Consider the following 17,085-nt stretch of genomic DNA (forward strand, 5'->3'; position numbering starts at 1 on the left):
GTCTCTGAGGAGTCACCGTGGTAGCGATGTGGTGGCCGCGTCAGCCTAACTGCCTACCTGGCCGCAATGCAATGCAATGCCATGCACTGCACTGGCTGTTTCTACTAACGTGGAGAGGTCATGGCTGAAAATTATCCCTCTCTCAAGCGTACACTGTGGGCAGGTCCGTCAAGGTACCGGTACATAGGAAAAAACTTAACAAGGCGCATGCATTCTTACTAAGAGACGCCAAAATAAATAAATGAAATAAAACAATAAATAAAAACACACAGGCCTGTTTCTTGACATGCAAGCGCTCTGTCTGTTCATAGCAACTCAGTTTAAATACATTCTCCAACTTCACAGCACTCAGCAACAAGGCTGCAAGGTTTTCTGATAACTTGCAGCAGTGAGTTTCACATGACGACGTACCCATAGCCTGAAACACAACACTGACTTGTGTGAGCGATTTTAAGCCAACACACAGGTATGGGGTCGTTGATCTTGATTTTGGTCGTCTACTACAGGTGATTTAGGCTATAAATATCTGATTTGTCTCCCTATTCACGGTTTGGTCAATTCCTGTGTATTACAAAGCAGTCAAGGGCAACAAATGTGGGTTGGACTACAGAAGGCTCTGCTACTGTCCCGGTGCATATGTGTAAGTCAGGGCCTAAGCGTAACCTTCAACCTGTGCTTTCTCTCTACAGCTGAGTGGTAAAATCAGTATTTCTATTTGAACAGTATTATGGTTGATTGATTACCCCTTTGACCTTGAAAGGTGTAGATGTGAGTTAGTGCATTCGTGGCTGTTTTTTCCCTGATAAGGCTGCTTCACTTCGCTGAAGAGACGTCACAATAAGACCTCGGGTGTTCAAATAAAGATTTCTTTCAATGAATAACCCACAATCAATGCACAGGTGATATGTGCGCATGTGTCCAAACACAGATACGCTGCGTAATTGGACTTACTGTCCACAACGCATTCGAAATAGACTTTATGTACGTGAATCATGCAATTTGATTCAGTCTGACTTCAATCATAAAGCGTCGTTATCTAAGGATCAGACCCAGCTAAGAAACCGCTGGATAGCTAACCTCTGTTGCACCATACTGTCTTATTTGACATTAGCTTGCTAGCTTTCAAGCTAATGTTGACATGGTTGTAGGACAGTTGTTTGGGAAAAAATCTTCATACTTAGTCTAAGTATTGTAGCACAGGGACAATTTCACTGATCAATGCATGCTGCTATATCCATATGCGACAAAGTACAGTCAATGGTAACCATGTATCAGTCCTAACGAGGACGCAGTGACTCGAGCTGTGCACTGACGCTGCAAAGGAGGCCAGGCCTCAGGGACAGGAATAAATACTTCACTTCAGGGGGTGTGTTGGTTAGAAATCCACGGACCCACAAATACTGAAGCAACATCACATTCGAGTTGTTTAACAAGTGTGCAGTGCACACCACATTACTATGAGATTTTGATGTGACTGTGACGTAGTGACTTCCTTCAAGTGACAACATTATCGTTAGCTAGACTACTCACCCTCCTGCAAATAGATGAACCAGGGTGTCCCTCTGACTCATTCTTTCTCATATCCTAGCCCGCTGTTAGGAGGCACTGCAATGGGCTGACGAGCCGACCAAGCACCAGCCGACCACGGTCAGATTCTTGGGTGCACCTGGCTGCAACACCGTGGATGTCTTCTTCAAACAACCCTATGCGCAATATTACAAATAGACCCTGGCTAGCTAGCTGATGCGCAGAAGTGGCTAACTTGCTGCGCGCTGGCTAACAGCTAGCTAGCTAGCCGGTTACTAAATGGCTAACGGAGCAACGGCACAGCAGCGATCTTTGTGTCCTCTGTAGTCCTCCCGTTTGCGTATGAGGATTTTTCACTGCAATGACAACAGAAAATGTGCCGCGTCCAATGTCAAACAGTTTGTCAATTCAGATGGCAATCCAGGTTGGTGAGGCTCCGTCGTGTCCGCTCAGTCCGGAGGCTGCAGCTGTGCAAAATGAAGCAGTGAGTGAAGTCGGTATTTACAGTCGTAACACAAGCCAAAAAACAGAGCCTGTGATTGGCCAACGCTTGTAGGACGTCATCATGTCTCCGCCCCGATCATGCTCTCTTCACATGATCACGCATTGATGAATGATGAAATGAGTGGACTGATGGCACAGGACCTACTTGTAGGCCTATGGGCCGCTGATTAAGGTTAAATCTGAAATATTTGTGACTAAATGCCTTGTTGTTTTGATTTCACTACTCTGTCGTGTCATTAGAGGCTAGTTGTTCAATCCTCCAAAGCTGAATGTCTGAAATCTGTGTGAATTTCTGAAAACAATGTTGGCAGCTGCCAACTGGGACCTGGCACAGGGTCTGACGAAAAAGCAAAGGCAGAGTGCCTGAAACAGAGAATGCAACTGCCATGAAAGAAACATTTCCCTTGCATTTTTAAAAAGTACATTATATCAAAATGTATTTAAAAATATAAATAAATAAAAATAAAAATGCTCAAATTAGGTCAGCCCGGCTGTCTGAAACGAGAACTTATTTTGGATAAGGCATACCCTATGGGCCTATGGTCTAGTCTAGCTAGCCTAAGCCTACCACTGAAATAGGCTATGGAAGTGCATAAAGCACAACAAGGCACCAACGATGAACAATAATGACAACATGTTTCAGAATAGCAAGAAGAGGTCTACGTGTTCATTTAGGCTACTAATTTAAAGTAGACATCACTTGAATTTAGTGAATCAATGGCGCATGTCTGGCTGGCATGTTGGATTTAAACTTAAATGGTGAACCCACTTCGATAGCCTACCCATCAAACTGAAAAGTAGCGATTAGAAAATTTTACTTCATATTACGCCACGCAATTATTTATAACTTTAACAAAATACTAACTGTGTTCGTTGTAACATAGGCCTAACTGTTGTCTGTCATTGTTTTTCTCCGGGAAAGACTACTAATAATACAAAAGTTGTTTATAGTGCAAAATCACAATACACTATGGTCTCCAAACACAAGTTTTTCATGTATGTAAACCATGCCCAATTCTCATTTTATCCTCAGATGCATGTTAATGTTTTTAAAAAATAATCACATACAAATATTTTCTGGACAGTGTGTCCATGACATGCAATATGACTATGCCAGAGATATTATGACCAAAGATAAGATGGCAGGCTGTGAACAAGTCAGCACACACACACACACACACACACACACACACACACACACACACACACACACACACACACACACACACACACACACACACACACACACACACACACACACACACACACACACACACACTACAATCAACAGAAAAAAGTCCCATTGCCGAATCGTATTATGCTGAAGACGTGACTGTGGGCCAATATGAATGTGTCAGCTGTATGACAATTTCATGACAAATAGACAATGTCAGGCTCATTGGCATACACAGTAATTTGTGCAACACATGGGCCTTGCCGTGGCCAACCGGTAGGGCACTGGCCTTCCATGCGGCTGAGCCGGATTCGAATTCCTGGCCCGGGTCCTTTGCCGACCTCTCCCCATCTCTCTCCTACTAATGTCCTGTCCTACTCTTCACTATCCTGTCCTAATAAAATTGAACCCCACCCCCCCCCAAAAAAACTAAACAAAACGGTAACACTTTAGAATAATGGATGCAAAAAAGCATTATAAAGACTTAATAAATAATTAACTATTGATGAACAAAACATTAACAAACGTTTGTAAATGACTAGGAAATGTAAACAAATGCTTGTAAATGACTAGGAAATGCTATGTTAATATTTTATATTTATCAAACATTTACAAGTTGCTTGTAAATGAATAAAATACTCTGTTATAAGGTGTGTAAAATCTTGCAGATATCATTTGTAGATATTTTATAAAGCATTAATAAAGCTTAGTTAATAATGAAAACATTTGTTAATGTTTTATTCATCATTAGTTAATTATTTACTGAGTCTTTACTAAGGAACATTATTATAAAGTGTTACCAAAAAAACATATGAAAAGAATGATTTTATGACAAATAGACAATTTCTCGGTTATTGGCATAAGCCGAGCTAGTGACTAGGCTACACAGTAATTTGTGCAGTGCTAAATCAACACATGGAGAGCAGAATCAACACGGTAGATAATATTAACCCAGTAAGATACAACGTTATAAATTTGCTGTTACCAGGAAGGCAATGACCAAGTCGTAGTGCATTACTAACCATGTGTTATGTCATAGCAGTTTAGTACTATGGTATTTCACTTTTCAATGACTAATACAGCGTTCCACTGGTGGTACAGCGTGCATTATGGGGCTACGTTAGACTAATATTACTTTGTAGACTCTTATATTCAGTGCTAGTGTAACGGAGGCTAACTAGCACAGAGTTGGCGTGGAACGTTGGTAAACCTCCCTCCGATAGCCTCATAGAGTCTCGTGCCATTGGGCCGAGAGACTAGTCTCTTGGCCCAGCGGTATCGTACTGTGTCTCCCATTGCCGAACCGTTGTAGTTGACGAGGATGCAGGTTCGCTGGCTTCTCAAAACATAAAATGACAGAGGTTTCTTTTGGTTCAAATCCCACCCACCCTTCGAATCCCCCTCTATCTCACTCAATGGCCAAGGTGCCCATGAGCAAGGCACCTAACTGCTCCAGGGACTATAACCAACACCCTGTACTTCAAAAATAACTGTAAGCCACTTTAAAGGAAAACGTCAGTTAAGTGTAAAGACAAAGTAGGCCAGTGTAATAAAAAAAACCCTCTCAGAGTTTCAATTCACCTGGTTTGTGGAATGTACTCTGCATTGCACCTAATACAAATGGCCTAAATATGAGTCTTAACTCCAAGGGATATTTTCTCACAACAACACTATAGGGCAGGGGTTCCCAAACTTTACCATGACAAGGCCCCCCATCAGTGGCGGAACAATTGCACACAGGGTCCCAGGGCAAGACACTTGTAGGGCCCCCTATACAGCTTGCCAAGCTCACAATAGGGCCCCCACCACCAATACAGGAAGACCCTGGGCCAGGGGCAAGTTCCCTGCTCGCCCTCCCTGTAGCGCCGCTCTGCCCCCCATATAGCAATAAATTCCAGCCAAGGCCCCCCTGACATGGGTCGTGCCACACTATATATATATATTTTTTCCAGTGCACCACCTTTTGTAAGTCGATAAGTGCTCCCCTAAATCCATAGAAGCGTAATGAATACATCACTGTTGATTATGGCTGAGGCCAGTCAGTTTTGCAATACTGTTCCTTTGAACTTGTCGCTGCCCCCCTAGCACCCCCTCGTGGCACCCCACGGGTCCCGGGCCCCACTTTGTAAACCAGCTGCCGTGGTGTGTTTTGTTATTAATACTCAACAGTACAGTACAGTTTGAGTGAATGAATGATCTTATTCAACATTCACTGTTCTTATATAAAAAATTAAATACATGATTAACGGGGCTCTAGGTAGGATTAAGAGTTTAATTAATCACTGTCCTGAGTCAGCAGATGTTTGTTTGAGTAATTAGTAAGCCAATGATGACTCTCACGACCACTTTCACTGTCTGCTGTGTCAGAGAACCCCAAATGCAACTTTTGACAGAGCAGTCCTCTACAAATGTCGTGGGAAACACCTCTCATACAAAAAATCACTTTGGATACCGTGTTCAGATTTGTATGAACTGCTGGCATTCCGTGATGAAAAACATTCCCCCAGCGACTTTATCTAAACAGCGTTTTTTTTCATGACTGTGTACATTTTGAGACTGCACCGTACTAACTAACTAACTAACTAAACAATGTCATCCATATAAACCACAGCACATACTTAAATTAAAATGAAAAAAAAGAGTCAGGATAACACAATAAAGCATGAATACGTATTTCCATTGTGGTCTTTTGATCTTAAATGGCAGCAGATGTTATAATGACATGAGTGGTACGGGAACGGCATGAAAACTAAATGTAGCCTAAATACAGCACTATTGCAAATTTGCATTGAAAACCCTATGTATGCCACACACAACACACACTTTTATCTTGCTCTCTTGTTGAAAAATCTACTACTGTACGTCTGTCTGTGTTATCATAATGGAAAGCATACAATACAATACAACATGTATTTATATAGCACAGTATCACAACTAGGAAGTTGACTCAAAGTGCTTTCAAAATACACATACACACATACACACATACACATTCCCAAATCAGGTCTGGAGGCTGCCGCACGGCATCAATTGTCCAGGGTTCACGTGAGAGTGCACACACACACACACACACACACACACACACACACACACACACACACACACACACACACACACACACACACACACACACAAAGACAGTAATAACAGTCCTAAAAAAAAATCACCCTGGCGCATCATGCTGTAAATCTACTACCATACGTGTGTTTGTGTTATCGTAATAGCATAGCATCATGATGTGTGTTTGTGTTATCGTAATAGCATAGCATCATGATGTGTGTTTGTGTTATGGTAATAGCATAGCATCATGATGTGTGTTTGTGTTATGGTAATAGCATAGCATCATGATGTGTGTTTGTGTTATCGTAATAGCATAGCATCATGATGTGTGTTTGTGTTATCGTAATAGCATAGCATCATGATGTGTGTTTGTGTTATCGTAATAGCATAGCATCATGATGTGTGTTTGTGTTATCGTAATAGCATAGCATCATGATGTGTGTTTGTGTTATCGTAATAGCATAGCATCATGATGTGTGTCTGTGTTATGGTAATAGCATAGCATCATGATGTGTGTTTGTGCTATCGTAATAGCATAGCATCATGATGTGTGTCTGTGTTATCGTAATAGCATAGCATCATGATGTGTGTCTGTGTTATGGTAATAGCATAGCATCATGATGTGTGTCTGTGTTGTGGTAATAGCATAGCATCATGATGTGTGTTTGTGTTATGGTAATAGCATAGCATCATGATGTGTGTTTGTGTTGTGGTAATAGCATAGCATCATGATGTGTGTCTGTGTTGTGGTAATAGCATAGCATCATGATGTAACAACACTACATATACAGTGCAGTAAGAAGCACTCTTGGCCTCTTCCTGTGTGATATGCAATGTCTTATTCACATGCAGGGCTGGCCTGGAGGAGAAATAGAGCCCGGGCACTTTTGCCTAAAGGGGCCCCTCATAATTATTAGCAATGCAGAACTGACTCACCGGTGGGCCCCGCAACCCTCGTGGGCCCTATTTTCAGAAATGTTTAAAAAATATGTATCTTTTTTTTTTTAAAAAATTACATTTCTGAAACTAGGGCCCCGTGATGATGCAGGGCCCACCGGGAAATGCCCGCTATGCCAGATGGCCAGTCCAGTCCTGTTCACATGAGCTGCATTTCAAAGGCATTTCAGTTCTGGACAGTGGGTGGTCACTCCTAACTCTCCGCTACTATTCCTGCCCACTATAATAGGACAGTGTGACTGGCCGTCCTTGTGTGAGAGCTGCTGAGCTCAGTGTTGCCAGATTGGACGGGTGCCCGCCCAATTGGGCTACTTGGGATGAGCGTCAGCGGGCAAAAACGGGAAAAATGGTTATTTGGCTGTTTTTTCAGCCGTTTTGGGCCCATAGAAGGCAATGTAATTTGTTGAATTTGGGCGGAGTTTAGCGCAATTTGGGGTTTTTGAGAACCTTTTAGGCGGGATTTGGTCAGACACATCTGGCAACACTGGCTGAGCTCCACAGCATCAGCTGACCTGCAGGGTTCCACTCGCCCCTTATGAGAAAATCTGGTTTCCGCTAATTTAATTGCAGAATAAAATGCATACGCCTCTTGGTTTCACAATTAGAGTCGCAATTTTACGAGTTGAGATCATGTGCCGTGCCGTGCAGGGCTGCCCTAATCTAATCAGGACCCTTCCTCTCTCGCTAGCTAGCGCATGGGGCACGTGGAGGAGTCGTAGAGGCATGACCTTCTTACCCTCACTGGCAGGAACGGAGTAATGCACAGGATAGATATGGCTGCAGCCTAGGGGCCCCCAGCTACCTAGGAGCCCCCCACCACAGGCTAGATATGGCTACAGCCTAGGCTACCACCACAGGCTAGATATGGCTGCAGCCTAGGGGCCTGCTGCCCCCCCCCCCCCTAGCCCCCCCCCCCCCCCCCCCCCCCCCCCCCCACCATTGTCTAGATATGGCTGCAGCCTAGGGGGCCCGCACCTGCCACCTGCCCCACTTGCCGAGGGACCCCCACCACAGGCTAGATATGGCTGCAGCCTACGGGCCCCCACCACAGGCTAGATATGGCTGCAGCCTACGGGCCCCCGCCACAGGCTAGATATGGCTGCAGCCTAGCCCCCACCCGCCAGGGGCCCCTCGGTTTGAAAAATCCATCTGCAAATATGTTATTCTTAATTCCTAGCTCTGAATTATGATGCTGTGTAATTTTGCTGGAAAATGTTGCCTTCTGGGGGGGCCTCCATCGGCTTGTAGCCTAGGGGCTCCAGCCCATCCTAATCCGGCCCTGCTGCTAACAGTCCTCTGTCTCTCTCCACAGTCCTCCCCTGTCTCTCTCCACAGTCCTCTGTCTCTCCACAGTCCTGTCTCTCTCCACAGTCCTCTGTCTCTCTCCACAGTCCCCTCTGTCTCTCTCCACAGTCCCCTGTCTCTCTCCACAGTCCCCTGTCTCTCTCCACAGTCCTGTGTCTCTCCACAGTCCTGTGTCTCTCTACAGTCCCCTGTCTCTCTTCACAGTCCTCTGTGTCTCTCTACAGTCCTGTGTCTCTCTACAGTCCCCTGTCTCTCTCCACAGTCCTCTGTGTCTCTCCACAGTCCTCTGTGTCTCTCCACAGTCCTCTGTGTCTCTCTCCACAGTCCTCTGTGTCTCTCTCCACAGTCCTCTGTGTCTCTCTCCACAGTCCTCTGTGTCTCTCTCCACAGTCCTCTGTGTCTCTCCACAGTCCTCTGTGTCTCTCTCCACATTCCTCTGTGTCTCTCTCCACAGTCCTCATGTGTCTCTCCACAGTCTCATGTGTCTCTCTACAGTCCTCTGTGTCTCTCTACAGTCCCCTGTCTCTCTCCACAGTCCTGTCTCTCTCCACAGTCCCCTGTCTCTCTCCACAGTCCCCTGTCTCTCTCCACAGTCCTGTGTCTCTCCACAGTCCCCTGTCTCTCTCCACAGTCCTGTGTCTCTCTCCACAGTCCTGTGTCTCTCTCCACAGTCCCCTGTCTCTCTCCACAGTCCTGTGTCTCTCTCCACAGTCCTGTGTCTCTCTCCACAGTCCCCTGTCTCTCTACAGTCCCCTGTCTCTCTCCACAGTCCTCTGTGTCTCTCCACAGTCCCCTGTCTCTCCACAGTCCTCTGTGTCTCTCTACAGTCCCCTGTCTCTCTCCACAGTCCTGTGTCTCTCTACAGTCCCCTGTCTCTCTCCACATTCCTCTGTGTCTCTCTCCACAGTCCTGTGTCTCTCTACAGTCCCCTGTCTCTCTCCACATTCCTCTGTGTCTCTCTCCACAGTCCTCATGTGACTCTCCACAGTCCCCTGTCTCTCTCCACAGTCCTGTCTCTCTCCACAGTCCTCTCTCTCCACAGTCCCCTGTGTCTCTCCACAGTCCCCTGTCTCTCGCTACAGTCCTCTGTCTCTCTACAGTCCTCGTGAGCCATTGTAGTGGCTGCCAGATCCGTCAGATGTCGCCTGACCAGATAGATCACAGAAAACCAAGACAACATTGTGTGTTTTTAACGCATTTGAAATACTGTACTCGGTTGTTTTAGGATACGGAAAAAAAACCTTAACCGTGGCACATTGTGGTTGCCTTGGTATTAAAAAGAAAACAAATGATCCACTGGAAACAGGCCAGAGAGAGCTGTGTGAATGTGAAATATTCTTACACAGTGTGTGTCTAAGTATTTCAGCTGGCGGTATGTGGACAGTCACTGCAATAGATTACTGAATGCATGCCCTAAATTTGCTGCATGGGCACACACAGAATGCCAATCTTTAATCATTGACGTCACAAGTAGTTTTATTGAAATACCTTAAACGCCACAGAGAAGGTAAAACAAACAAACAAACAATACAAATAAACAAAAAGAACAACAAAAAACAACAAAATCTGACATTCTTCCCCTGCTGCTGATGGGGTTTAGCGTGGGAAATAGTATAGTGTCATGTTTCTCAACGGGGGCTCTACAGCCCCCCAGTTGAGGTTGGGGAGCCCAAGGGGGGCTTTGAGAAGGCTACAGCTGAGAGAGGGCGGTGCATAGTTGCCAATGACGGGCATTAGTCTTTTATGTTTTAAAACTAAGGGGGCGTTGACAGGCTTACGATGAGGTGGAGGGGGCGTTGGCAGGCTTATGATGAGGTCAAGGGGGGAACTTGTACAAAAAAGGTTGAGAACCCCTGGTCTAGTGCCGTCGCCTTTGTTTTGGCAGCACAGGGCAGGGAGCGGGAGTGTGCGACGCGTGACTGGATAGATGGGTGAGCCATCCCAATGGAGTGCTTAGCGTTAGCCAAAAGAGCAAATAGCAGGGGCAGAGAGAGGGGGGATAGCAGGGGCAGAGAGAGAGAGGGGATAGCAGGGGCAGAAAGAGAGAGGGGGTAGCAGGGGCAGAGAGAGAGAGAGAGGGGGTAGTAGGGGCAGAGAGAGAGAGAGGGGGTAGTAGGGGCAGAGAGAGAGAGAGGGGGTAGTAGGGGCAGAGAGAGAGAGGGGGTAGTAGGGGCAGAGAGAGAGAGAGGGGGGGTAGGGGCAGAGAGAGAGAGAGGGGGGGTAGTAGGGGCAGACAGAGAGAGGGGGTAGTAGGGGCAGAGAGAGAGAGGGGGTAGTAGGGGCAGAGAGAGAGAGAGGGGGGGTGGGGGGAGAGAGAGAGGGGGGGATAGTAGGGGCAGAGAGAGAGAGAGGGGGGGTAGTAGGGACAGAGAGAGAGAGAGGGGGGTAGGGGCAGAGAGAGAGAGAGAGAGAGGTGGGGGGTAGGGGCAGAGAGAGAGAGAGAGGGGGGGTAGTAGGGACAGAGAGAGAGAGAGGGGGGTAGGGGCAGAGAGAGAGGGGGGGGATAGTAGGGGCAGAGAGAGAGAGAGGGGGGGGAAGGGAGAGAGAGAGAGAGAGGGGGGTAGGAGGGAGAGAGAGAGAGAGAGGGGGGTAGGGGCAGAGAGAGGGGGGATAGCAGGGGCAGAGAGAGAGAGAGGGGGTAGTAGGGGCAGAGAGAGAGAGAGGGGGTAGTAGGGGCAGAGAGAGGGGTGGGGGGATCAGCAGGGCTAGAGAGAGGGTAGGTAGCGTGTGGAGGTTAGGGCACCATAACAGTAGAGAGGTGAGAGTCAGCCGCAGACAGGCAGACAGATTGACAGGCAGGTAGGCAGGCACACAGACAGGCACGCAAGCAGACAGGTAAGCAGACAGACAAGGTAGGCAGGCAGGCAGATTGACAGGCAGGCAGGCACACAAGCAGGCAGGCAGGCAGACAGACAGGCAGGCAGGCAGGCAGGCAGACAGGCAGGGAGGCAGGCAGGCAGGCAGGCAGATTGACAGGCAGGCAGGCAGACACACAAGCAGACAGGCAGACAAGCAGACAGGCAGGCAGACAGACAGGGCAGGCAGGCAGGCAGATTGACAGGCAGGCAGGCACACAAGCAGGCAGGCAGGCAGAGAGGCAGGCAGACAGGCAGGCAGGCAGGCAGACAGACAGACAGACAGACAGACAGACAGACAGACAGACAGGCAGGCAGGCAGGCAGGCAGACAGACTGACAGGCAGGCAGGTAGACAGCCAGGCAGACAGATTGACAGGCAGCCAGGCAGACAGACAGGCAGGCAGGCAGGCAGGCAGACAGACAGACAGACTGACAGGCAGGCAGGCAGGCAGGCACTAGGCAGGCAGGCAGGCAGGCACCAAGGCATGCAGACAGGCAGGTAGGCAGGCAGGCAGACAGACTGACAGGCAGGCAGGTAGACAGGCAGGCAGGCAAGCAGGCAGGCAGACAGATTGACAGGCAGGCAGGCAGGCAGACAGACAGGTATAGGCAGGCAGGCACAAAGGCAGGCAGACACGCAGGTAGGCAGACAGGCAGGCAGACAGACTGACAGACAGGCAGGCAGGCACTATAGGCAGGCAGGCACAAAGGCAGGCAGACACGCAGGTAGGCAGACAGGCAGGCAGACAGACTGACAGACAGGCGGGCAGGCACTAGGGCAGGCAGGGAGGCGGACAGGGCAGGCAGGCAGACAGACAGACTGACAGGCAGGCAGACAGGCACTATGGCAGGCAGACAGACAGGGCAGGCAGGCAGACAGATAGGCAGAGAGGCAGGCAGGCAGAGAGATAGGCAGCCAGACAGACAGATTGACAGTCAGGCAGACAGACAGGCTGGCAGGCAGACAGACTGACAGGCAGCCAGCAAGGCAGACAAACAGACAGACAGACAGGTACTAAGCTAAGGCAGACAAGCAGACAGGTACTATGGTAGGCAGGCAGACAGGCACTATGGCAGGCAGGCAGGCAGGCAGGCAGACAGGCAGGCAGGCAGGCAGACAGACAGGGCAGGCAGACAGGGAGGCAAACAGACAGACAGGCAGGCGGGTAGACAGACAGATTGACATGCAGGCAGACAGACAGATTGACAGGCATGCAGGCAGACGGACAGACAGACTGACAGGCAGACAAGCATACAGGCATTGAAGCAGGCAGGCAGGGCAGGCAGGGAGGCAGTCAGGCACTAGGCAGGCAGACAGACAGGGCAGGCAGACAGGCGGTAAGCAGGCAGACAGACAGGGCAGGCAGACAGGCGGTAAGCAGGCAGACAGACAGGCGGTAAGCAGGCAGACAGACAGGGCAGGCAGGCAGGCAGGCATGCAGACAGGGCAGGCACTAGGGCAGGCAGACAGGCAGGCACTAGGCAGGCACTAGGCAGGCAGGGAGGCAGACAGGGCAGACAGACAGACAGGGCAGGCACTATGGCACTGTGTGGCTTCCCAGGGTCCCTGTCCTCAGATGGCCTCTCCTCATCCATCCAGCACGATGACAACAGTGGACGTATCAGCGCCACAAACAAACACTGGAAGGGGTTATTTATGGTGCATACAGGGGGGAATACATTTGGACAGTGGACATGGGAGATGGCTCTGACAAATAAAAAAACATTCAAGTTGAAGAAATCTCATATGATCAAGTCAAGTTGGCTTTATTGTCCATTTCTTTACATGCACTGGTCATACAAAGAATTGAAATTACATTTCTTACTTTCTCATGTAGACAGACATTTAAAATACAGATTATAATATTATTTTCAGTCAGCTGAATTCACAAAAAATACAGTGAAGGGGTGTATTTACCCTACAGTGACCTTGAGCAGACCCTCAAAAAAACCTCTTACTAAGTTAACTAATGGCACGCATCAAAAAGACCTTCTAAAAAAACCCTTTACTGTTACTAAGTTAACAAATGGCACGCATAAAAAAAAACCTTCTAAAAAAAACTTCTACTCTACCAAGTTAACGAATGACACGCTGTCTGAACATAAATCAGGTAAAGTCTCCTCAGAGAACATTGCGTTGCCAAATGTGTACCGAGCGCTGATTGTGGTCTTACATAAGATGCCAGATTTGGTTATTGGCAGTGTGATAGTACACGGGCAAAATAAATGAGCACTTGCTTTCACTCACTCACTCATTCACTCACTCGATCACTCGTTCGCTTCGTGTCCAGTTCACTCGGTGCACTGCGACAGCCAGGTTTATTCAGAGCAACCCGGTAGTCTCACGCACGCTAGGGCCAAAACCAAGTCATGAGAGAGAGAGAGAGAGAGAGAGAGAGAGAGAGAGAGAGAGAGAGAGAGAGAGAGAGAGAGAGAGAGAGAGAGAGAGAGAGAGAGAGAGAGAGAGAGAGAGGGAGAGAGAGAGAGAGAGGCACGGGAATGATAAAGGGAGATTAGAGGCATGTCGGGTGGCATTATGGCTTACATAACCAAACTGTCTGCAGCCACCACTAGCTAGCTAGCCACCCAGCATGGGGCATTTCCACTGTCCTCAGCCACCGCTAGCTAGCTAGCCACCCAGCATGGGGCATTTCCACTGTCCTCAGCCACCACCGCTAGCTAGCTAGCCACCCAGCATGGGGCATTTCCACTGTCCACCACCGCTAGCTAGCTAGCCACCCTGTATGGGGCATTTCCACTGTCCTCAGCCACCGCTAGCTAGCTAGCCACCCAGCATGGGGCATTTCCACTGTCCTCAGCCACCGCTAGCTAGCTAGCCACCCTGTATGGGGCATTTCCACTGTCCACCACCGCTAGCTAGCTAGCCACCCAGCATGGGGCATTTCCACTGTCCACCACCGCTAGCTAGCTAGCCACCCTGTATGGGGCATTTCCACTGTCCACAGCCGTCACCGCTAGCTAGCTAGCTAGCCAGCATGGGGCATTTCCACTGTCCACCGCCACCACCGCTAGCTAGCTAGCCAACCAGCATGGGGCATTTCCACTGTCCACAGCCGTCACCGCTAGCTAGCTAGCGACCCAGCATGGGGCATTTCCGCTGTCCTCAGCCACCACCGCTAGCTAGCTAGCCACCCAGCATGGGGCATTTCCACTGTCTTCTGCCACCGCTAGCTAGCTAGCCACCCAGCATGGGGCATTTCCACTGTCCACCACCGCTAGCTAGCTAGCCACCCAGCATGGGGCATTTCCGGACCAGGCCCTGGAGTTCGACAGAGGTGAAAGTAGAAAGTAAAAACCTGCCATAGTTTCCTTCCAACACCAGTAACTTCAGTGAGTAACTGGTTTACACTTAGGCCTACTATTCCACGAGGCACCTGATCCTGCGCTGATTGGATCAAGTTTGGTTTTTTTTTGTGCTTTTTTTTTACAGTTTTTCTCGATTGCCTCCACACAAGTTCTGGTACTTCACACACAATTCTCGGAACATCTCACCCATTTCCCAACTCCCCTAACCAATGTCACTGAACACTAAACACAATTCCTACTTAACACTCAAATTCCAGATTTAAAACACACTCTTTTCACACCATTACGCACAATTCTCTGGATTACACTCAATTTTCATAAAGAAAAACACTGGGTTTCTCATGGAACACACTGTCATTCACAACACTACAATCAACTGCCATACTATGTTCACTTCCTCATCACATGGGCAAACTCTCTTCATACCGGTTTACAATCTGAAATCATCACCCCATAAGGACACACATTGCATGTCATATTGATGAAAAATGAGTGGATGCAAGGAGAAAACACATTTGTTTAGTTTTTGAACTCAAAAATATGTTACAGTTTTTCTCGATTGCCTCCACACAAGTTCTGGTACTTCACACACAATTCTCGGAACATCTCACCCATTTCCCAACTCCCCTAACCAATGTCACTGAACACTAAACACAATTCCTACTTAACACTCAAATTCCAGTTTTAAAACACACTCTTTTCACGCCATTACACACAATTCTCTGGATTACACTCAATTTTCATAAAGAAAAACACTGGGTTTCTCATGGAACACACTGTCATTCACAACACTACAATCAACTGCAACTATGTTCACTTCCTCATCACATGGGCAAACTCTCTTCATACCGGTTTACAATCTGAAATCATCACCCCATAAGGACACACATTGCATGTCATATTGATGAAAAATGAGTGGATGCAAGGAGAAAACCCATTTGTTTAGTTTTTGAACCCAAAAATATGTTATACAAGACATAACTTTCATGTGGTTACCCAATATTTTACAATACATTAGTGCAATTTTTGAATATTTTTAAAAATATGTAAAATATATACACGTCTGTGTACTCCGAGTCTAAAAACAATATTTCAGTATTTTACTACAGAAAATTACCCTCTTTAGTATCTTTGTGTCATTTTTGTGAAAAAGACATACAAATCTTTCTGTTTCTGTTTGTGTGTTGTGGGAATGAAGCTTTTCCAACTTATGTCACAGTATCCATGCAATCCAGAACAAAAAAAGCCCAAGTTACTGGGAGAAATTAGTTTTACCCTGTGCCCAACAGTGTTTTAATGGGTCTGCAAATGTGTATTGTAGTGACTGTCTGTGTGTGTCATTTGACGACAAAATGAGGTTTTTAGAAGAGAGTACATTGTTTTGAGACAAGACGTGCATTTTTCAGAGGCAGTGAAGAGTTTGGCCCATTGTGTGTGAGGTTTGGAGATTTGTGTGTAGAGTTTTGAGAATTCGAAGACCGATTCCGAAAATTGTGTGTAGGCAATCGAGAAAAACTGTATACAAGACATAACTTTCATGTGGTTACCCAATATTTTACAATACATTAGTGCAATTTTAAAATATTTTTACAGTAAAAATATGTAAAATATATACACGTCTGTGTACTCCGAGGCTAAAACCAATATTTCAGTATTTTACTACAGAAAAATACCCTCTTTAGTAAGTAGAACACTGAAGAAAATAAGTTTCTACTGTGTTTCAAGTTGAGTATAGAGGTTTTTTTTTCATAGCAATAGGCTATACAGTAATGTAATGTTTTTTTTGTACTGCCAAATAGGCAGTGGGGTTTATCTTCGTGTTGTTTTTGTGAAAAAGACATAAAAATCTTTCTGTTTCTGTTTGTGTGTTGTGGGAATGAAGTTTTTCCAACTTATGTCACAGTATCCCTGCAATCCAGAACAAAAAAAGCCCAAGTTACTGCGAGAAATTAGTTTTACCCTGTGCCCAACAGTGTTTTAATGGGTCTGCAAATGTGTATTGTAGTGACTGTCTGTGTGTGTCATTTGACGACAAAATGAGGTTTTTAGAAGAGAGTTCATTGTTTTGAGTCAAGACGTGCATTTTTCAGAGGTAGTGAAGAGTTTGGCCCGTTGTGTGTGAGGTTTGGAGATTTGTGTGTAGAGTTTTGAGAATTCGAAGACCGATTCCGAAAATTGTGTGTAGGCAATCGAGAAAAACTGTATTATTATTATTTTTTAGGTTTTTGGGTTCGGGGATGATTTTGATGGTATGATACTGTTGTATATGTGTAATATACTGTGCATGGCAATAAAAATGCTCCTTGATGTTATCTTATTAATCTCTCCACTATTCAGACGCAAGGCCATGTTTCATGTACTGTAGATGTGAAAC

General features: G+C 46.8%; 1 protein-coding gene across 1 annotated transcript in view; it reads right to left on the reverse strand.

The window, feature by feature from the left end:
* The window catches only part of slc25a36a (solute carrier family 25 member 36a), a 45,494-nt gene extending 43,197 nt beyond the window's left edge, over positions 1-2,297 (reverse strand). Inside the window, exon 1 of the mRNA XM_063219775.1 lies at positions 1,531-2,297. Coding sequence (XP_063075845.1) covers positions 1,531-1,571 — 41 coding nt within the window. The 5' untranslated portion in view covers positions 1,572-2,297. The remainder of the gene's footprint in view (positions 1-1,530) is intronic.
* Positions 2,298-17,085: the final 14,788 nt, after the last annotated feature.

This window comes from Engraulis encrasicolus, chromosome 16, assembly GCF_034702125.1.
Source record: "Engraulis encrasicolus isolate BLACKSEA-1 chromosome 16, IST_EnEncr_1.0, whole genome shotgun sequence".
In the NCBI taxonomy this organism is placed as follows: domain Eukaryota; kingdom Metazoa; phylum Chordata; class Actinopteri; order Clupeiformes; family Engraulidae; genus Engraulis; species Engraulis encrasicolus.